The sequence below is a fragment of the Mustela putorius genome, unplaced genomic scaffold (genome assembly GCF_011764305.1).
Source record: "Mustela putorius furo isolate JIRA1106 unplaced genomic scaffold, ASM1176430v1.1 tig00003988_pilon_pilon_pilon, whole genome shotgun sequence".
NCBI lineage: Eukaryota > Metazoa > Chordata > Mammalia > Carnivora > Mustelidae > Mustela > Mustela putorius.
In genome coordinates this window covers 11,068,259-11,090,118 of record NW_025422127.1, presented here as the reverse complement: position 1 = coordinate 11,090,118, position 21,860 = coordinate 11,068,259, and the positions used below count along the sequence as shown (strand labels likewise).

Sequence of the window (21,860 nt, the reverse complement as noted above, 5' to 3'; positions counted from 1 at the left end):
CCTGGTCATTCTCCATGTTCACCAGTATCTGAACCTTACAATCAACTGGACCCAGAAATACAAGCAGCCAAGAAACCTGAGACCAGAACAAAGGAGAATGTTCTCACCACAGAGACCATATGTCTTTGAAGCAAAGGTTTTGGGGCTCAGCTGCAGCTGGAATTCATTGTTTCGTGGAGTGAACGTGAAGATGTGGCCAAGATGGTTGAATCTGATCTCATACATGATGGTGCCGTAGACATTGACTTCCATATCCCCACCCACGTATGGGACGGGGACCAGTCTCCCATTCACTGTCAGCTGCCAAAGAAGGAAGTGACTTATCAGTAGTCGTAGCAGTAAGGGATCCTAGAATTTCGCTCTTAGCTTCTTCCTGAGGCTCCTGACACTCCCTATGCTTCTGCCACACTCAACTCCAATGTCATCCACAAACTCTGATATTTGCCAGTAACTCTTCTAAGATAAAAGGGTTTTGCACAGCTTAGCAGAACAGATTATCAGAATCCTATACAAATGGCCATGCTCCTGGAACCCGAAAGCCCAGGGGATAAAGCCAGCCTTGAGAAAGCTGCCTTTTGCTAACTCAGCGACAGTGTCTCCAGGAGCATCTCACGGAACTATGGTAAGTCCATATATGTATGTATGTATGTATGTATGTATGTATGTATGTGTTTTGGGTCACTAGCTCTTTGGAGGCCCCACTATACATCAAACATATTTTTTAAAAGGCAGTCATGTACCACAAGGAACATAATTTTTCATGTTAAAAATTTTGGAAGCCTTTTTTTGTTGTTGTTGTTTTTAATTTTAAAATCTGGGGCTGTGAGTGGCTCATTTAGTAAAGGCCTGGCTATGATTTTTCAATAATTAGTGTGTGTATTCAGGAATTCTTACAGAATGAGAGGAGCTAACCTACCAGTTGTTTTCATCTGATGAAATACTTACGATTTCTAAACGAACAAATAAATAAGTTTGCATCATGTAACCTTTTGTGAATATTTAGTCAAACATTTATTTTTACCAGTTTTTCAGTTTTCTTTTTGAATTCTGGAGCCATACATTTTGTTTAGGCCCTAAATATTTTCAAAGGCCCTAACTGAGGCTCAAAATATTCTCCTTCGGGAAGCTCACAGGCCCTAGGCATGGGGTTCATAGTGCCTGCTGGGTAAACAGCCAACCCCAATCTTCTACCAGCAACCGGAAACCAGCTCTGTTCTTGTAATTTAAAGCTACCTAAAATTGATCCTTTCTTCCACATCTGGGCCAGAACAATGTGAAATTGTGCCACCAGGGAGATGGGAATGAGCCCCTCCTAAGAAGAGGGTGCTCTACTGGGGAGGCAGAAGGTGGAGTCCCTAAAAGACACACCAGCTAAAAGCAACCACCAGCAGAGGCTTCTTCAAGTTTCTGCCACTGCCTTGCATGGGACCCAGAGAAAGCACCTCTCACCTGCATATCACTGTGGAGCTCAACGGAGGAGAGGCCATTGTGCTTCACCTCGATGGATTTCATGCAGGTCTGCCTCACCCCAAGGCTGCAGGCCCCATTATGCAGAATCACCTCCAGGTCCTGCTCCTTGTTTTGAAACAAGACGTACGAACAGCTGCCAGTCAGCTTGAAATTCTGCCCATCAAAGGTCACAATGTGCTGGGTAGAGCTGCCCATGCACACACCTGGACAGGAGAGCAAAGGATGGGTGTGACGTTCCCCCAAACTCCCATACGTGCAAAGAGGCAAAGGCAGGTGTTACCAAGCTGCACACAGTTAACAGAGCTGAGAGCTGAATGGGCCCCTTGAGGTCCTGCAGTCTAATTTCCTCCTTTTTATGGAATACGAAAACAATTCTAAGAGAGTATCTTAGGTAAGTAATCCTTGGTCTGTAAATATTTTTCTAGAAAACATTTATAAGGACAAGTATCACATTTTTAAAAAAATGGAAAATTATAGAACCATACTTCCAAAAAACTTCAGCGTGCGAAGTGAATGATGTCCTCTACAGGGATGCCTTGGCCCAGGAAACAAAGTTAAGTTTCAGGGTTGTTAGGACTTGTTGAAATCATGAGGAGCTAAGTGTATCATGAGCTTATGAGCTCATTGTAAAGAAAGTTCACGTAAAGACACATGTGTCCTCTTGGCTGCCAAGTTTCTAACGGTACAAGAGGCCATGTTGACTTGATCCTTTAAGAGATCACACAAGAGGAAAATTTCTGAAGCCAAAACAAATGATTGGGTCTCAGCACTTCCTCATTTGCCACTCATTCATTCACATGGTCAGCAAATTCTCAAGGTTCCTATTAAAACACCACCTGGGAATACCAGTCATCTTGCATCTGCCTAAGACCATTCCATAAAAATGCTCCCAGGGAAGGCACCACCACCACCATGCGTGATTTGAAAGTTAATCTTGGACCGAAATGAAGCTGGAGAACCATGGCCACAGCTACGGTGGTGGTTAAATAAAAGCCCAAGAAGTGAGAGGCAGACTTAGGGGGTCAGCAAGAAGATGCTCATGTCCTTCACTCACACAAGGTCTAGGCAACCTCTACCTGCACGAGTGGCCTACAAGTCAAGCAGCATGGCCACCAACAAAGGAAGGAGCTGGATGCACCAGCTGTCAGAGCTGAGTCACCTGCCAGGAGCTCTTCCACTCAAAATCTCCTGCATCCTGAAGCAGATGGTCCCTTCCAAGCAGCAGTACTGAACGCCATTGGGCCCCCGACACCCACGCTGCAAGTGGCCCCAAGACTCCAGCTGTGAAGAACGACCAGCCTTAAGGAGATCAGCCCCAGCTCCATCAGGATGTAACAAGTGACAGGCAAAGAAATGGTGTTAGCTCCCATGCATTAAGTCAGCGAGAGCGGCTCTGCCCACCGTCACATGAAATGTTACAGACAAGTGGGTACTTGCGAGCCAGAGAAACCCAGGACTGAATTCAGCTCCCACCCCGTCACTGGGATAAATCACTCCACTTCTGTGATCCCCTCCTGTCCCCACTGCACTGCGGTCTTTGAGCTCATAGAGAGGATTTCTGGGCTATGTTTTTAAGCAAAAAAGGCAAAGCTCATTTGTGAAAAAGGATAAACCTGGCATGAGAGATTGGTGGCTGTGCGAACATAGGCGGAAGTGAGCAAAAAGGACATAGGAAAGGGAGCAGTGGCGTGACATCTGAGTTAACCTCTCCGTACATTCTCACATTTGGACCCATGTTAGTAATTCACGTACTGAAAACAAACAAATGAATAAAATCAGCAAGGACGGGGATGAGGGAAAACCAAAACAGAAGAAACGGAAGCAAATTAAACTCATGATCATGAATAACATAACTGTAGGGAGCTGTAGGGAGGGGAGAAACTCACCTAAATAACTTTGGGGGGAAATGGACTATGTACTCAAAGACAAAAGACAAAAAGAATTGTGTGTGAATATCAGAGTTAGTAGGTAGATTTGTTTTCTACCCGGGCATTGGTTAGCAATTCTGCAACTACTTTATGTGTATTCTGGGATTAAGCCAACATAGAAATATATTGTGGTTAATGAGAGCCAGGCCCTTCGCTGTGTGAGAGAGGGACCTGGGGATATCGAAAGGACATGCATCCCAACAGAAAGTACTCCCAGTAGCCAAATCTAGGACCAGCTGATGAAGAAAATAAATAATGCTAGGAATTGATCCCACCCCCTAAAATAAAGTAAAAACCAATGAGTCCATATTGACAAATAGTTAACTGAATTAATACATGACAGAGAAGGAAAAGTTCTTCCTTCCAGTAGAATTCCAACTAGTAAATGTGGAAGGAATGATGGAAATCAAAAATCCCTATTTGGCAAATACCACAAAAAAAATTGTGTCAGGTAGGGATCACCTATGCCTAGTACACTCAGTGGGTAAAAGCATAGTTCCATAATTCCAAAATGTCTCTGTATATGATCATTAGTAATTGCAAGGAGGAAAACAGTAACTTTACAGTGGAAAATATGGTAAATACCACCTAAACCAAGCGCTCAAACTTAACATCACCTGTAACAAAGCAAACTGATACCATGTGCCTCCTCTTGATAAACCAAAAAAAACCACAATATGTCTTCTGGGGTATTCTTGACAACATGTATAACCTGGCTCTAACTCAGATTGAGGGACATTCTACAAAATTACTAGCCAGAACTTCTCAAAAACGGTTAAGGTCATAAATATCAAAGAAATACTAAGGATCTGCTACAGATTTAAGGAGATATGACAACCTAACGCCGTGTGATTCTGGGTTGAATCCTGCAACTAAACAAAGGACATCAGTGGGACAACTGACAAAAACTAAGGCTTTTATGGATGTATTTTACAGAGGCTAATTCCTGACCGTGATCATTACCCTGTGACTATGTATGATATACTACAATCTGGGTAAGGATATATAGGAATTCTTTGTCCCGTTCGTGCAAACTTTTTTTTTTTTTTTTTTGTAAATCTGAAACTATTCAAAGTAAAAAGTTTTAAATGTGTCTATTTTAAATGGTTTCAATTTAAATTTTTTAATCCCTAAAAAAAAAAAAAGAGCCTAAATCAAGTTTTACCACTACTGACAAAAGAGAACATAAAGAATAAATAAATAAATAAAAAGTCAAGGGTTTAAAAGGAGTCCAGAGGGGTACTGAGGGACTGAATTTAAGAAATTTGTTTGCACAAAGCTCCTATTGCGTTGTGAGCCTCACACCCCCAGGTGCCCCACTAGGGACAAATGGGATAACCGAGCCTTATGAAAAGGACTTTCAAGAGGCCCCTCCCAGAGATGGGTTTGCATCCCACAAGCAGGACACGCCCCTGTCCTGGGGTTAGGGAGCTGTTTTAACTCTAATTCAAGTTTAAGGCTCTGGTTCTTACACGGGAGAGGGCACCCAATTACCAAATTGAGAGTTTGTTTTATAACATAAAGGAACTATAGAACTGTTTACGAACAAACATAAATGACATGAGGTCTGATAGCATTCTCAACCAGTCCCAGGAGATCATTTCACCCCTAAATAAACTGTCAAGGGAGGGTAGGGTATAATGTACAGTTTTGCTTTTATCCCACTGGTTGTGTCTGTTCAACACAGTAATTATACTGAGTGGGTACCACCAAATGCAACCATTTCTCCCAACCACGAGGCAGAGCACTAACCCATCACTGTGGATGAATGTCCTCCACAGGTCTCCTGTCCTCCTCTTACACCAGGCCACTGTGATGATGTACCACAGCACCCAGCTCCCATAAAGCTCTAGGTGTGAGCAGAGAGTTTTCTGGGGGTGTTACTCTCCCTGCTATACTTCTCCAGCAAAGACTCCTAAAGGCTGACTTGCAAATAGCCAGGCTGAGCACTGACCTCAGAAAATCAGTTCTTCCTTCTGGTTATGCCTGATCTGGGGGAATGCTTTTCAAAGATACAGAAGGAGAACAGTGATCCCTGGGACTGAATGAAAAATACGTCCAAGGACACAAGGGGGAGGGAACACAGGTGAAGGGCACACGCTGCATGTAGTTAGGAGGGAAAGGGCTTCTGGTCTCCATTTCTGCACAGCCATGCTAAAAGCACAGCCCTTATAACACCGTCCAGGCTGGTTGAAGCAATGGACTTACAGGGGCAGGTCCAGCGGCAGCCACAGGTCTCCTCCACCCTGAGAGGGGGCTGGCCATTGGGGCATGAGGGTCTCGGCCCCCGGTCACAGTTGACCCGATGACTCTTCAGCAAGGTCTGGCCATCTGGCAGGCAAGTCACTGTGTGGCACTGGTCTGGCAAGGTCCAGACATCCCCAGGCTGCAGAAGAGAGAAGCAGATTCAGGAAGGCATTGGCTGAGCCAGTCCAGCCCTAAGCCCATCAACTGGGCAACTGACCCTCTCTGAGGACACAGAGACTAGGATGTGGACATGAGCCCAAACAGCAAGGATGCAGAACACAAGATTTAAAGGTGGAAACCACCCGTCCACACACACACACCAGACAAGCAGGACATAATGGTAAGAGGAAGAATGGAACCAAGATAGAGGAACAAGGGGGCAAAAGCACCCCAAATACTCATTCCCGATCTTTCTTTAGTCAGCTGAAAAGAACTCACCCTCTTCTCATTCCCATCCTCATCCACGCAAACTCTAACGAACCCTGAAACAGACACAAATAAGATCTGAATTTCCACCCATTATGCTCATCCTGGGCTCGTCCATGAAGTGGGCTTCACTCCGCAAAGGATTTAGTGGGTTTAACCATGGGATGCTGGTCCACCGGCTGGCCCTGCGGTTTTTCCCCTACATACTTTGTGGTTCTTAATAATTATGGTGCTAACAATATCAAGAACACAGAAATCCCTACAGTGCATGAAGCCTCTCATGGTCAGTATCTCCTTTTCCCATTTCATATGTAGATCAGGGCCTAGTGAGGGAAAAAGGGAGGAAATGAGGTAAGATCCTCCCAAATCTGAAAGAGATCTTTAAGAGTCCTGCCAGGAGAGGTATCTTCCAGCAGAAAAGGGCAATAACTCTGTAGTAGGTATTAACTCACATCTAGCTACTTTAGGAAAATAAATAAAAACAGGCAAAAGAAAAAAAAAATCACATATGAAAAAAAAATCTAACTAAGTCAGTATAAACTATGGTACTTTGATATTAGATTTTACTTTGCGCTTTCCCTAAGGCCCTGTATACACGTGCTGAGGGTGAATATAGAGAGTGGGGAAGAAGACCCTGGTCTGTGGGGTGCTGGGTTTCCCTGCTTTTGTCTTACACTTCTTTGTCTAAGATCACTGCGCCAGTAAGCATGGGCTGTCTCTGCTGAAGTCTTGATGGACAGTTAGGACGGGAGGAGGGCTATGCCCAGAAAACTTTCTGGTAGCCCTTGGGCATTTGTCGTATGAACTTTCCATGAGCAGGGACTTAAAGGTCCTGGTCTATGTAGCAGTCTTGATCAAGGCCAGAGCCTACCTGGCCAACCTCAGGTCTTTAGAATGGGTTTTGTTTTTGTGTTACGAGGGGGTAAGAAAAGCATGAGGAGACTCACCAGAGCACAGCTTGTGGAAGAAGGAATTTCCCAGGGTGGCCATGGTGGAAAGGTCTTCGATTCGCTGGAGCCTCAGCACATTGGAGCCAGCGTTTGGGCCTGCCAGCCTCCTAAGCTGGGCCTCATCATACCGATCCCCAATTCCAATGGGAAACACAGTCACTCCTGGGGTTAGCAGAGGAACGAGAAAGGGTCTGTGTCAATCTGCTTTGGTCAGCTGGGACCCAAATGGACAGCTGTACCCAACATCTGTACAGAGCCTTGTGTTTTCCAGATGGGTCACATAAACTGACCCTGGGAACAAGACATTCAGTCAGTCAACCAACATTAATGACGCCACTCTGTCAGGCACGATTCTAAACAATGGGGATGCAGTGAGCTGAGCAGATGAAGTCCCTGTCTTTATGGACCTCACACTGGGCAGAGACAGACGCCAAACCCAAAAATAAGTAAGTACCCCGTGTTTCAGATACGTATGAGTGCTTAGGAGAAAAACAAAATGGGATATGAGAATGGGAGTGCCCAGGGGTAGGAGTGGGAATTACTGTTTCTCGCAAGGTGGCTGGAGAAGCATTTGGTGAAGAGACCAGACCTGAAGTAAGGACTGAAGGAGCCTCGAGAATATCCCAAGCAGAGGGAAGAGTGAGCGCAAGTATGAGTGCATGTTCTGGGGTGGTGGGAGCAGAGCGAGTAAGAGAGGGAGTGGGGCACAGACCATGCAAAGCTTCATACGACACATAAGGACATAACATGTTCTCTGAATGAAATGAGAAGCCAGCCAAGACTATGGAGCTGAGGAGTGACATGGGCTGACCAAGTTTTTTCAAGATTTGTTTATTTTAGAGGGGGGAGGGGCAGGAGAGGGGTAGGAGAGGGAGAGAGAGAATCTCAAGCAGACTCTGCACTGAGCATGGCGCCAGACATGGGGCTCGATCCCACAACCCTGAGATCATGACCTGTGCTGAAATCAAAAGTTGGGCCCTTAACCGACTGAGCCACCCAAGAGCCCCTGGGATGACCCATTTTTAAAGGGTCCCTATAGCTGCTATGTTGATGATGAACTACAGGGGGCAGCAGCTGGGGTTCCATCAGAAAGCTCTTACAACAGTCCAGGTGGAAGACAGAGGGGGCAGTGGTGGGCGTGGTCTGGCAGGGTGGGATTCTCAATCTATTCTGAAGGCAGAGCTATAGTTTGTAAATGGATCGGACAGGGGTCTCAGAGAGAAGGAGGAATCCCAGATGCTGAGGTTTTCGTCTGAGCAGCTAAAGGACAGAGCTGCCATTGTCTAAGATGGGAAAACCTATGGAAGGAGATTCAGATGTGAATTTGGTTTATGATGAGTTTCTCTTTAGAACATCAAGATGGAGTTGAGGCAAGAGATCCAGATGGGAGACAGGAATATTGAGGTCAGTGGTGTATGAATGGCTTTAGACGCATGACACTGAATGAGACCAGCCAGGGCATGCGTGTAAGAAGAGATGAGAAAACGTCACAGGCCTGAGCCCAGAGTATGTACGTGCCCATTGACTGAAGAAAAACTGAGGCTCTGAACAGTTAAATGACTTTCCCTAGAGCATGTCTTTTTCTCCCAGACTCCAACTGTTTCCCTTCCAGACGAAAGTCTTTCTTGGGATTCATGATACTAGAGAAGTGGTGTCTCTATCCTGAAATTCCCCAATTCAGTTCTCCAGAAAGTTCTAGGTATTTGCAGTTGGCTTAAGGTTTGAGCTGATTTTCTACCAGCAACTTTTCCATTCTTATCAGCTCATTGTATCACCCAAATGTATATCCTTTTCCTTTTAGAGTTCTTTTCCCTAAAATAATCAATTTTATAAACTCCCCTTCATTCATTCAACAAACATTAGATGGCCTCCTTTTTTGTGCACCATACACAGATACAGGAAAATAAGCAAGCTGTTGCTCTGGCCTTCCAAGACCCCCAGGTTTGGTGAGAAACAGCTATGCAACCAACAAACACAGTGTGACTTGCTCCTGCTAGTTGTTCAGATGAGACACAGAAAAGAGAGTAAAGAACTCTCTTAGGAAGACATCAGAGCAAAGACAACTCCAGAGCAGGGTTTTGAAGGATGAACAGGTCTCCAGGTGGCCACGCGAGGACTTAACATGATTCCACTCACCTGGGCCTCCCTGGGCATGATGTCACCTGCCCTGGCTCATGTTCCATAGCCACTCACAGCACAGGTTCGCATGGCTGCACCAAGGCTGGGTCATGCCCACACCTGTCCCTTTCCTGAAGCTGCTTCCTTTCTCTTGTCCAACCAGCACCCCGCCCATGCCTGTTAAGGTTGATGGTTCCCACGGCCCCATAATGAGTTACTCTGGCCTCAGACATGGTGAGAGTGGGGACAGAGCAAGGACACCACCTCAGAAAGGAAAGGTGTGGCAGTCTGACCCAGCCCTGGATGCACAGGGAAAATGTGGAGAAATTATAGGTCACAGTAGAAAGCATAAAGATCAATGAAGGACAGATGCATATTTATTACTGTCAGGTTTCCAAGGAACACGGGGATTGGGCCACTTCCTGCTGTTTGAAACCAGGCCACGGGGGGCTCTGTAGCACTCATAACCATCCGGAAGCACCCGGAAGCACCCCCACCCCCGGGCCCACTCTTGGTGCTCTAGGGGTCCAGGAGAGTCTCGGCATTGAACACCAGACACTTACGGTTGGATGTGGCAGCATCGGCTGCAGCCTCCACCGAATCTGCGGAGACGTCGGTGACAACGATGACCACCGCCTTCGAGGCTCCGGGCCGGGCACCATGCACTTCAGAGGTGATGTACCGCACAGCATAGTCCAAAGCACCCCCTGCCGGTGGAAAACAGACCACGCCAAGTTAGTCCCGACTGCAGGAATGTCAGGCAGCCCATCTCATGGCAGATCCTTAGGTGGTCAGAAGGAAACAATTCAGAGGAAGGGATACACACGCGGAGATGCGGAAGAGCAGCAAGGCCTGCGTGCTTTCCCGGAAAGGAAACTAGCCCAATGAGCCAAGGGACCGGCCAAGGTCACTCGGTCCCAGATGCCAGGAGTTAAGACCGGATAGAGTTCCTGGCCACTGTGGCAGATTACCGATGTGGCTGAGGCCTCCTTCCCGTTGCATGACGTCCACGTGGCTCAGGAGATGGGCTTTCTCGTAGGCCACGTTCCACGGCACGGCAGCAGTGGTGGTGCTCCCATACTGCAGCACTGAGACCTGCGTGAGCTGGGGCCCTGGCGGGAAAGACAATGTGGGAATCACACTCTGGATCGGGTGGGGACCCCCAGGATGCACCACCCGGGACATCACTCACCTATATTAGCTCTGGAAATGAAAGCCTTGGCGAAACTCTTCATCTCCTCAAAGTAAGAAGTGGGAAAGCTGGAGGAGCCGTCCAGGAGGAGGGCCACGTCCAGGGGCTGGCTGCAGTCTGCCAAGAGAGCAGAGGGGGAATACACAGGGGCCAGCAGGGGGGCTGGCACCAGGCCCCCCGCAGCACCCAGTACATCCAAGGGTGAGCAGGATGCTGCCCACTGTGCGGAACCATGAAGGAGAGGGTGTCTCTGTTGGTCCCGCACAGTGAGAACACAGGCCGGGGAGGAGCGAGAGAGGCCCACGCGTGCCCCAGGTCTGGACACATTGGAAAGACTCCAAGTCCACTCAAAGGCAGTTTATATACCTAGAGATGAAAGCGAGAGACATCGGCTCCCTCGGTAACTGGAGACTGCAACTCTTCTAGAACTGAGCAAAATACCAGAGCGGCACAGCAGGGAGATGGATGGCTAAAGGAGACGGAGTGGCCGCCGAGGGCTGGGGGACGAACTTCTGTGCTCTCGGGGGATTAAAAGCACACTCATCGTGATGAGCACTGAGAAATGTCTAGAATTATTGAGTCACTATGTGGTACACTTGAAACTAATATAATACTGTGTGTTAATTACACTTCAATTAGAAAAAAACAATAAAGCTCTTTGGGGGGAAAAAAAGAAGTTAATTATTCTGGGATAGTCTCAAACACCCCAAAGAATGTCTTGAACACTCCTATGCTCAAGAACTGGGACCCAATTAGACATTAGCTTTAGATACGAAGGCAGTCACATAGCTCTGGTGGTAATCAGCTTTTGAGCCCTTGTCTATGTGCTGGGTACTGTTCTAAGCATTTTACAAGCACTGTTGTTATCTCCATTTTACACATGAGCAGAGTATTACACATAGATGCTCACTCAAAGCGACCCCAAAATTATTACCAACAGTAAGTTGTTCCAAATTAACCAGCTGGTAAGTGGCAAGAGTTGAATTTCAAACTAAGGGTTCCAGAATTTGAAACTCAAACCTGTCACCTAACTTCCTGGTCTTGCCCCAAAGATAACCAGCTACTAGGAGTGCTTTTATCCGCCCCACGTGGTCAAAGCTGAGAGTCACCCCATGTAACTGGTTACCTCCAAAGCAAGGAGTGGGCTGGGTATGGATGAGGCTGCATGATAAAGCAAGACTTTTATCTTTCATTCTGTATCCTTGACATTGTTTACATTGTAACAACAGCCTCGTGTAACCTTTGAATTTACAATCACACTCAGTAAGAAAATATGTCCCTCCACCCCCACAAAAGGATCACTGATGCATCCCCCTGGCTGGCAGGTGAGGAAACAAGGCACTCTACAGGCCAGGTTTGACTGAAGGCACAGAGCAGGGAAGCAGGGTCAGAACCCAAGAACTGCAGCTCCGCCCGCCCTCGGCAGCCCGCACATAGGGCAAGGTGCCCACCTACCTGGGCTGGGGACAGGGATGGGGGGCTGCGGCCCCTCTCCGGAGCAGCACCTCTGCAGCACCAAATCAGGGGCCTCTCGGGGGAGCCTTTCAAAGTCCTGAATGAGGATGGGGGCACTGGGCCAGCTAATCCTCTCCAGCTCCTGCGGGTTGGCGTGAGGGCCCACTCCGATGGGCACCACCTGGATGTCTCCAGGCATCCGCTTGATCTCATCAGAGGCGGGGTTTCCCGTGACCATGTAGACCAGGTTAGGGACCTGCTCCCGGTCCCCCTGGTTGACGGAGAAGCTGTGCTCAGACAGGTACTGCAGGGCCAGCCCGGTGTTGGTCCTGTTGCCGCCCCGGAATCGGATCTCCCGCACGTGCTGCAGGACCTCACCCTTGGACTGGGCCTTGCTGAAGGTGTACTCCACGGCCACGGCGTAGGAGTACTGCAGCACCGTGACATGGACGCCGTCCTGGCTCACGTCCATCCGCCGGATCACCTCCTCCATGAAGTCCCTGCTCTTGTTGAAGTTGGCCTCTCCAATTTTGTCTGAGCCTTCCAGGATGAACACCACATCCAGAACCATGGAGTTCCTTCTGGGTCCCGACGATGGCGCCCCCAAGAGCTCCGGACCCACAGTGACTGGCAACACAGGGGGCTGCTGGGTAGGGCGGGGTGCTTCAGGGGCCAGGTCACACAGGTAGCTGATAATCTCGTCCCTCCGCTGCTCCAGCTCGTCCACACCACTGAGCACGAAGGCCTTGTTCTCGGGGGCCTGCTTCTCGATGTTGCGGATCTGCTTGAGGTTGACATGGGGCCCGATGCCCACGGGGATCACGATGACTTTCTTCTTCTTCAGGCCCTGCACATAGCGGACCAGATTGCGGGCCAGCTTCGGGGGCTCCTGGCTGGCCATGAGGAGCAGGGCGATGCGGGATGCTTCGGGGCGGTCGATCTTGCCGAAGATCTGGAACAGCGTGTACTTGAGGACCTCGCTGGTGGAGGCCACCTCGCTGCCCACATACCTCACTTGGCTGGCAATGCGCCGCAGCTCTGAGGGCCGCTTCCGGTCCTGGAGCTCGAGGTAGGCGTGGGAGCCGTCGTGGTACTCCACCACGGCCACGCGGATGCGCTTCTGGGAGATGTGCAGACGCTCCATCATGCCCACCACAAAGACCTTCAGCACTTGGAACTCGCCCTCAGACAGCTTGGAGGAGCCATCTAGCAGGAAAACCAGGTCCAGAAGCCGGCTGCAGTAGAAGTCGTGGAGGGGCGGCTCGGGGGTGTCCTCCACATACGGGGTGGGAGAGCCAACGGGGCCTTCCGTGGGGGGCACCACGAGGCCTCCAGGCTCCCTGCAGGCCTCACAGGTGAGGTTGACGCCCTTGCAATGACTGCGGTGGAGAGAGAAGACCAGATATGGCTGAGGGAGAACCTCTGGGCACTTCTTGACCTTATCTAGAACCCTTCCAAGCCTTCCTGTAGAACAACCTGCCTGGCCTACCTGAACTGGGCTCCCATGGACCACTCCCCACCCAAGGGACCCAACATTTTTTAACAAAGGTCCCCAAAGAGCACCTGTGCACATACAGCAAAGACCTCCCTTTATTCTAGAAGCCAAAGCTCTAATCCCTTGTCATACCCAAGAAAGAACCCTTCTTGCTTCTAGGCCATCCTCACAGCCATCCAAAGTCAATGTCTTCTCAACCTATACCTCTAGCAGGATAAATATTTAATTGTAATCCGAACTCTCTTGCAAGGGTCTCCAAAAACAAATACTGCTCTAAAATGTTGATGCTGGCCAGGGCATGTGAATGTCCTATTGAAGATAAATGCTTTACGGTATTTATTGTACCAGAATTTAAGCTGAATTAATTTCGTACCATGTTTAATACATTGTGCCTTAAGAAAAACAGGAAAAAGTGGAGTGAAAACATTTTCAGAAGATGAACAAAGATTCAAAATCCCAACTTTATCCCAGAATAAAGATGGAAATTGTATTCATGAAGGTCTAGATATTAGGGGGAAAACAGTGGCTCATTCTTTCATTCCTCCAACAACCACATGGTGAGCACCTGTCATGTGCTAGGGAGCACCTAGACCCTGCGCCCAGCCCCAAGCACATACCCCAAGCCTGTGGCAGAGCCTTTGCCCTCACATAAATTCTGACACTACCAGGCCAAGCTTCCAGTCCCTTCTGGTCACTCCTCACCAGTGTCCTAGAAATGGCAAAGTATGCCAGACCATGGTGAAAACCAAGTTGCCCTATGAGAGAAACCCACAGACCCACAAAGACCTTCTCCTACTTGTACACTCTGCCTTCAAAGCAACTTGCCTTCAGCACCCACAGTAAAGTTGAGAGGCCACAGTGCCCTGAGCCCTGAGAAGGGTCCCCATGGCTTGCCTCCCAGGTGATGTCCCCAGCCTGCTTTGGAATTACTACCCACAGCTGTATGAAGCCACAGTCTGCTCCCTGGCAGCTGCCCCTCCCCACAGGCCAGCAGAAGGAGGTTGGGAGAGGGCTCTAAGCTCTCATGCCTGTGTGGCTCAGAACCCCAAACCAGTGTTGGGTTCACCCCCTTCTTTATTCCTTACAGCCTCTGTTTCAACATGGGGAAGGTAGGCTGGCAGGATCTTACCAGGAAGTTAATTCCTACTTCCCTGTGGCCCACACGATTTATTGCTTCAATCCCTGGTCAACAATGTGTGAGTGACAGACTTTCTAGGTTCCTGTGTCTGCTAGAAAATTTACCCCAGGCAGTGTTCCCCATTGTTTGTACAGATGGCGGTGGTGGGGTCTGATTCTGGCAGCTGTGGCCACAGCCCTTCGCCAGAAAATTTAAGTTCTCGAGTTCAAGTTCCCATAAGGTTCCATCAGTGTCAGGGTGTGGTATTAAATACCTCGAGGTCTGAATACATGCTCCCAACTTGGGAGCAGAGCTCCAGAAAGCTCACAGCCTGCCCTAAGGACTTCTTCTCACTTCCCTAAAGGCCAGTGCTCAGAGGCAATCCAAGTGGGAGCCTGGGGTGCCATGATGAGTGTCTTCCCTCCCAAACACGAAAGCCCCATTCGGGGACCTCAGCTGTGGCCCCAAGGGGTTTAAGTCACATGGAGCAGTTGGGGCTCTGAGTAAAAAAAAAAAAAAAAATTTTGACTCCCAGAGGCACCTGTATTTGGGCTAGATGTGACCTCCAGGAGCAATAAGGACCACCTTTCTTAAGTGAGAAGAGGCCCAAAACCCCAGCCTCTTAAGAGGTGTTTTCTTGCAAAGCAATGGGACCTGTCCTTAAAGAAAGAGAAGCAGACTCTAGAAACAAAATAAACTCAGCATTCAACTTCTCAATTCACATAGCAGAGTTCATCCCCACACAACCACCTCTGAGCAGGACCCAGAGAAGACAGTAAGACTCTTTCCTTCCAATACCAGAGGATCTGTATTACCAAATCTGGCAGTGCTCAGGGTCATCCGGGTTCAAGGTAATCTTCTTTCCCGGGGCCAAGCGACGACCAGCCACCTCACACACAGGACAGTCTTCAGGGTCGATGCAGGTCTGCAAAAGCTCATCTAGGATTTTCCCTGCATGACACATCCCTTGTTAGCAGCCAAAACTCTCGCCTTTCACACAAGGAAGACTCGGTTTTAACTACAGGGACCGGTCCTGGAGGCTCGCTCTGCCTTCCTCCCTCAAGGGGCATCTCACCACCGAGGGAGGAACTTTCCTTCTTTGGGCCTTGATTCATCTCTCTGCCAGACCAGGAAGGGGTATTCCTTCAACCTCTCTCACCACACCCAAGCCTCAAGACAAATGAAATCTTCTCTCCAAGGGCCATTTCATGCCAGCAAAGAATATAGCTAATTACTCCACATCTGTGCTACCCCCTAAAGTAGTTGCCACAGGCCACTAGTTAAATTAAAATGTGAGCTGACATTAAACAAAACTGAAAATTCAATTTTTCAGACACAGCAGCCACAGTGCAGCAGAACTTTCCCATCCTTGCAGAACATTCTATCAGAACATGCTCTCGGTGAAAAACCTATAAATAGGGGTGCACAAGCCCCGTGCAGGATCTCAGCCTGACAAAACCATGGCTGGCCTGGCTTGATTGAAAGGGCACCTAGAAGCAGAGCCCAGGGTGGCAGGGACAGGGACAGGGCAGCGCTGGGCAGGGCAGAGGAGGACCCCCGGGGGAGGAACCCTTCCTGACAGCCCAGCCCAGCCTTCCCGCCAGTCCTGACCACGGGGCAGGTGCCTTACCTGGAGGGCAGTGTGCATGGCAGCCTTCAACACACTGCACAGGGCATGCCAGTGGCTCAGGGTGCTGGCACGTGATGGGACAGGCAGGGGCACAGCTGTTATAACGCCACTCGCACTCATACCCATTCTCGTGGAGGTTCCTCTCCTCACAGTTCTGGGCTGTGGAAACAGAACACAACCTTAGTCTGTGCAACCTGAGAAGCCAGGCCTGCACCCAAGTCCCCCAAAGAGACGGTGGAGAGACCCGTGGGGTCCATGGCCCTGGGGGAGGCAATGGTGATGGTGGGGAACTAAGCAGCCAGGGCAGTCACTAATATTTGAGGCTGTTGATGTTTTAAGCACCTAATCAGGGGTGTCTGGGTGGCTCAGTTGGTTAAGCATCTGCTTTGGGATAAAATAATGCCCCAGGGTCCTGGTATTGAGTCCTGCATTGGGCTTCCTGCTCAGTGGGGAGTCTGCTTCCCCTTCTCCCTCCTTCCCCCTGCTCGTGCTCACTCTCCTTCTCTCAAATAAATATTCTTTTAAAAGAATCAAATTAAAGAATCTTTAAAAAGATAAATAAAGCACCCAACTAGGAACCAAACGTTCTCAATCAGTTTTCAATATAAAAACAATCAGCTGCCCCCACCCGAGGAAGACTCTATAGAAATGTGTGCGTTGCCTGCTCACGTTGGCATCTAATTAAAATATACGGAATGTAATTAATACATTGACTTCCCGCTTCTCTTCATCACTGCTCCATCTTCTCCCTCTTCTGGAATTTCTCTAGATATTAATGTCTTCAGTCGCTGCCCCCTGTCCCTCCTGACTCACTTGATGTGCTCACTCCCCTCAGCCCTCGGCCATCGGTCCCCATACGGGAGCTCTGTCTTCTCTCCCACGAAGGAGTCCTCCCACACCCCACTTTAAGGTCTAGACTCATGAGTGGGGAGGGTGGGTGTCCAAGATCGTGAGGGACATCAGGACTCACGACACAATGTGGCTGTCCTCCAGGCCACCACCTTGCCGTGCTGGGCACACACAAGGGCGTAAGCAGCAATGGTGTCACAGAAGCAGGCGCAGTCCCCAATGGACTCGCAAGAGCAGGAGTCGTAGATGCAAACGTCCAGGTATGGCTCAGGGTCCACCTGCAAGGGAACCTTGGGGTGGGCCTCGGCCTGGGCAGAACTTAGGAACTCGGGCTCTTGGTCTGGGAGAGAATGTTCTGGGGGCCAGAGTCAGGCAATGGGGGCCTCTGGCTGGAAGGAGACATGCTGGACAGGGGCCCAAACAGGGAGTAGGTACAGAGGCATAATTCCCAAGTTCTAATCTGGACTCCAATAAGCAGAGTTGGATACAGGAGTGCTGCTGGCCTTTCATAGAATGGAATGTGCCTTAGAATTTTTCAGAACATTCTTTTTGATCCATCTTTCCACATACCTGCTCAGCCTGTCAGCCATTCCCATAACCCACTCCCAACCTCATGGATATTTGCGTGTTTCTACACGAAACAAAGACGTACAAGCTGGCACCTTCCTCCTTTGCCTCCATTCAGCAAAGCGAAGGAGGAGACGCATCAGACTGCTTACATTGCCTCACTGCGGTGCTGCGGGGCTACTCCCCGGACAGCCAGGCCGGCCTGGGCTCCCCGGACTCTGCCCCCAAGCCTACCCACCCCCCACCCACCCTCAGCCACAGAAACCGCTTCCCCCTTCCTCGCCCCCACCCCCCACACTGCTGCCCACACTGGCCTTCTCCAAGGTAGTTGTGACTGGAACGACACTAAGTGGGTCACTGTTCCCAAGACATTCCAACAATCCCGATTTCCCTGGCTGCCAGGCTCTCGGCATTCCTCCAGCTCAGATGCCCAGGGATCCCCCCAAACCAGCTTTGCCATATCCTCAGGGACCACAAATCAGAGGACAGGAGAAGGAGCACCGAGTACAGGAATTCGGCCAGATGTTCCCACGTTGGTGCCACAGAGCAGCGTGCATGTATGTGGCTGTGTGCACGTACATACGTAACCACACACGGACCCACACAGGCACCCACACAGAGACAGAACACGAATTCAACTTGGGGGAACTGCTTGTCACCCTTTGAGATAAAGACCCGAAAAGAAGTCTCAACAAGGCCTCAAAAATCCCTGAGTATCGGCCCTGAGAAGAGTTCCTGCTCAGGCCGGACACGCAGCAGGAACAGGAGGATGAAATCCTGGCTCTCATGCGGGAGACAAGATCCTGCGGGGTGGGGGATGGCGGCGGGGGTGGGGGACAAGCCCTAAGATGAAGGCCCAAGGAGAAACACTGACAGGTGCCCAGAAGAGCTACACTTTGCGCAGAAGAAGAAATGATTCACAGGGCGTCACTCTCCTCCTACACCAGCCACCATGCTTTCTGTCTCCCAGGCTGAAGCCAAGAAAGGGACCAGAGAGCTGACGTGATACAGGTCCCTTCTAAGCCTCCGAGGTTGCGTCCACAGGGCAAAGCTCATGCTCCAAGGGCCCAAGCCATGGGACGAACCCTCAGGGCTCTCTTGCCTCTATTCCCCACCAGCCCTCACCAGCCTGTTGCAGTCCTGGAAAATATCACTGGTGAGGATCCTGCAGGAGGAGTCCACCATCGCCTGCTTCATGAGGTTGTTATGGCAGACAGCAGGAGGCGAGTCCTGGGGCACCTGATGGGCAGGGCAAGAGGACACAGACAGACCCCCAACCATCAACCCAGAAGGATCCCTGAGACCCTCCTGGCCAGCCCTGCCACCCCAGCCATTCAAACCGCCCCACACCCTACCACAACCCCCCCAGCCTCCATGAGAGTACTGGGGGTAGGGTGACGTTCTGGGAAGCAGGCCTCTGGGGTCCAGGCCATGCGGAGAGCCCAGACATACTTTGCTGGTGTCGGCACACTGCGGGTTCACTTTCCAAGAATTTCCAAAGTCCACGGGGTCCTCTTCCACCTGGAGGCTGCTGCTGGTGAAGTCATTGTTCTGGATGCCATCAAAATTCCCACACAGACCACACACCCGCTCCTGACAGACAAGAGGAGGTCATGAGCACCCTAAACCTCAGGGCAAACTCTCTGATTTGGGGAAAGGAGGGCTCCTCGGGGCAGCAGAGGAGGCAGGCTCATCAGAGGAAGCAGCGGCAGGGAGAGGGATGAGGACAGAGACCCAGGAGCAGACCAGGGCGATGGACAAAGCCGCGTCCCCACCGTGGTCTCTCCCAGGCTTCCTCACACAGCCCATCTTAGATCTAAACAGAGTTCATCTCTCTCCCCAGCAACAGGCCGAGCAGAGGGAGCTGCTTCAACATTATGTCAATGAGAGTGTGCAGGTCCCAAGAGGGAATGTTCTGGTCCTATTTTACTGCAGACAAGCAAGCCCATTATCTGAGCAACTGAATGTCTGTCCAGAACAGGCTGGCCAGAATTCTGCTGTATACTGAATGCCACCAGAGTCCATATCATATCTCATCTGTCTCCATGTTTACCCCTCATGCGTACCACAGGCACACACGTGCCCAGCTACAGGTCCCAAACAAGTCGTTACTGAATGAATGGAAACCACCGCATAAGGACTATGTAAAGAACTGGAACTATCTGGCCTGGAAAAGAAACAAGTGTGATGCTCTTGAAACATATTTAGAGCCACATATTTAGAGTCACATCTCTCTGTGCCAGGAGAGATGTGACTGCCACAGAGAGATGTGACTTGCTCTAGTTCACTTCAGTATGAAGAATTTGGTTTGGTACAAGGGTGAACTTACTGGGGAACAGGTAAGCAGAATGTTCTCACAGTTGGACAAAGGCCTCATGGCTCCAGTGTACAGCCCCTGTCCTTGTAAACTACCACTCACTCCAGTCCCTCCTCTCCAGCCACACTGGCCTCCTTGCTTAAATGCTCCAAACTCCATCCATCGGAGGGCCTTTGCATATGCTATTCCACCTGCCTGAACTCTCTTGTCTGGATATTTACATGACTCCCTCCCTTCCCTGAAGACTCTTCATGTCACCTTCAGGTCTCATCGGACCAACCAAGCTAAAATAATAGCCCTACTAGAATATGATCTCCACCAGGGTTGTAAGAGGCAACACCACACCCCCCCCACAAAGATGTTCATGCCCTAATCCACACATGGCAAAAGGAACTTCGTAGATGTATTTGGGTTAAGGACCTTGGGATGGAGAGGGGGTCCTGGACAATGTAGGTAGGCTCGGGATAATCACAGGGTCTTACAAGGGGGCGGCAAAGGCATCAGAGTGAGGAGGGTGAGATGACAGGAACATAGAGGGAGACTGGAAGAGGCTGTGTTCTTGGTTTTGAACATGGAGGATGGGACCACAAACCAAGGAATGTGGGTGGCCCCTAGAAGCTAGACAAGGCATGGAAATGGTTTCTCTCCTAAAGCCTCCAGGAGAAAGCAGCCCTGCCTATCTGTTTTATATTTTTGACCTCCAGAACCTTAAGGTAATAAATTTATGCTGCTGTTTTAAGCCACTAAGTTTGTGGTAGTTTGTTACAGCAGCAATAGGAAACCAACACAAGGCGTAAAACATACACACACACACACAGACACACACACACACACACACGCAGGTATGGATGTGTAGATACATATATAGTTACATATATGTGTATCTATAATAATACATATTACACCAAATAGTAACAATATATATTATATATGTATGTGTGTATGTTTGTATGATATACATGTGGTTTCTTCCCTACTGTATCCACAGTGTCCAGAATAATGCTTGACGCAATGAGAGTTTAGTAAGGATTTGGTGAATAAATGAATGTGTGAATTGTTAATGCTTTCCAGAAAGAGAATAGGCGACAACAAGAAATAAGGGCCACGTAGCCTCACCTCAGGACGGCTGAAATGAACGGTGCAGTCAGAGAGGCCCCAAGACTAAATCAGCTACCAGAGTATGCAGAGCACTTGTCCCACGCTCATCAGAAAAACAAGGTCCCAACACACTGTCAGAACCTGGCCACAAATACCATCGTTTTCACAAAAGCAGCATATCAGCAGTTCTACAAATAGCTCTCACACTGGGCTGGTAGATGGCTCCACGGCAAGGCCACACGCCAGAATATTTCCTAGGGTTTTCCTAATAGTGTGCATGATCGGTTTGCCTCTTTAAGTTAAGAAAACTTAAGAAAATCTGTTATCTGATCTTTCACTTCCTTCTTCTGTGGATAGAAACTGCCTGCCTAGCATGGCCAGTCAAGGAACTCTTTGCTGGGTTGGGAGAGGCGGAGGCCCCCCCACCATCCTTCCTACATGCGGCTGACTCAAGAAACAGCCAAAGCTGACCCCACACATGGAATCCACAGTCTTACGTGTGTCAGGAGGGAGACTGGGCTATGAGGGTCACCCACTCTCTCCCGTGATGGTAGGCAAGCCAGTGGGCTGAGGAAGGTGCAAACAGTAAGTCACAGACAAGACGAAGAGGAAACAGAGAAGACCCCTTGACCTGGTATGTCCGCTTCAGGCTCACGGAGATGCTCAGGCGGCGGTCCCAGACCACGGAGAGTGCCTTGCCCAGCAGCAGGATGACATAATGACCAGACTCCACTACTTCAAAGTGGGTCTCATCCTTCATGGGCTTCTTCACATTCACCTGAAGGTGAGAAAGAACAGAGAGTGGAGAGCAGGCAGGGGGGATGTGCTCCTCCCTCTACCCCACACCCCAGCCTGCTGCTGCAGCCCCCCCCCAACCACAAATTGTTCACCCCACCCGGTCAGAGCATGTCCCTTCCCTTCCAGGCCAGCACCCTGCCTGGACACTTCTGGGTCCGTCTTCCCTATCACTGGCCAATAATCTTATGACTAGCCGATGACAG

At 49.7% G+C, this 21,860-nt stretch overlaps 1 protein-coding gene across 1 annotated transcript in view; it reads right to left on the bottom strand.

Moving 5' to 3' along the window:
- VWF (von Willebrand factor) overlaps positions 1-21,860 on the bottom strand; it is a 135,473-nt gene that overhangs the window by 34,086 nt on the left and 79,527 nt on the right. The window contains exons 22-36 of the mRNA XM_004766734.3: positions 21,491-21,637; positions 18,897-19,037; positions 18,570-18,683; positions 16,999-17,155; positions 16,029-16,187; positions 15,214-15,349; positions 11,787-13,165; positions 10,332-10,448; positions 10,111-10,251; positions 9,703-9,846; positions 7,019-7,183; positions 6,084-6,127; positions 5,607-5,784; positions 1,450-1,673; positions 108-300 (exon numbers count right to left, since the gene is read on the bottom strand). Of these exons, the coding sequence (XP_004766791.1) occupies positions 108-300; positions 1,450-1,673; positions 5,607-5,784; positions 6,084-6,127; positions 7,019-7,183; positions 9,703-9,846; positions 10,111-10,251; positions 10,332-10,448; positions 11,787-13,165; positions 15,214-15,349; positions 16,029-16,187; positions 16,999-17,155; positions 18,570-18,683; positions 18,897-19,037; positions 21,491-21,637 (3,439 nt within the window). The remainder of the gene's footprint in view (positions 1-107; positions 301-1,449; positions 1,674-5,606; positions 5,785-6,083; positions 6,128-7,018; positions 7,184-9,702; positions 9,847-10,110; positions 10,252-10,331; positions 10,449-11,786; positions 13,166-15,213; positions 15,350-16,028; positions 16,188-16,998; positions 17,156-18,569; positions 18,684-18,896; positions 19,038-21,490; positions 21,638-21,860) is intronic.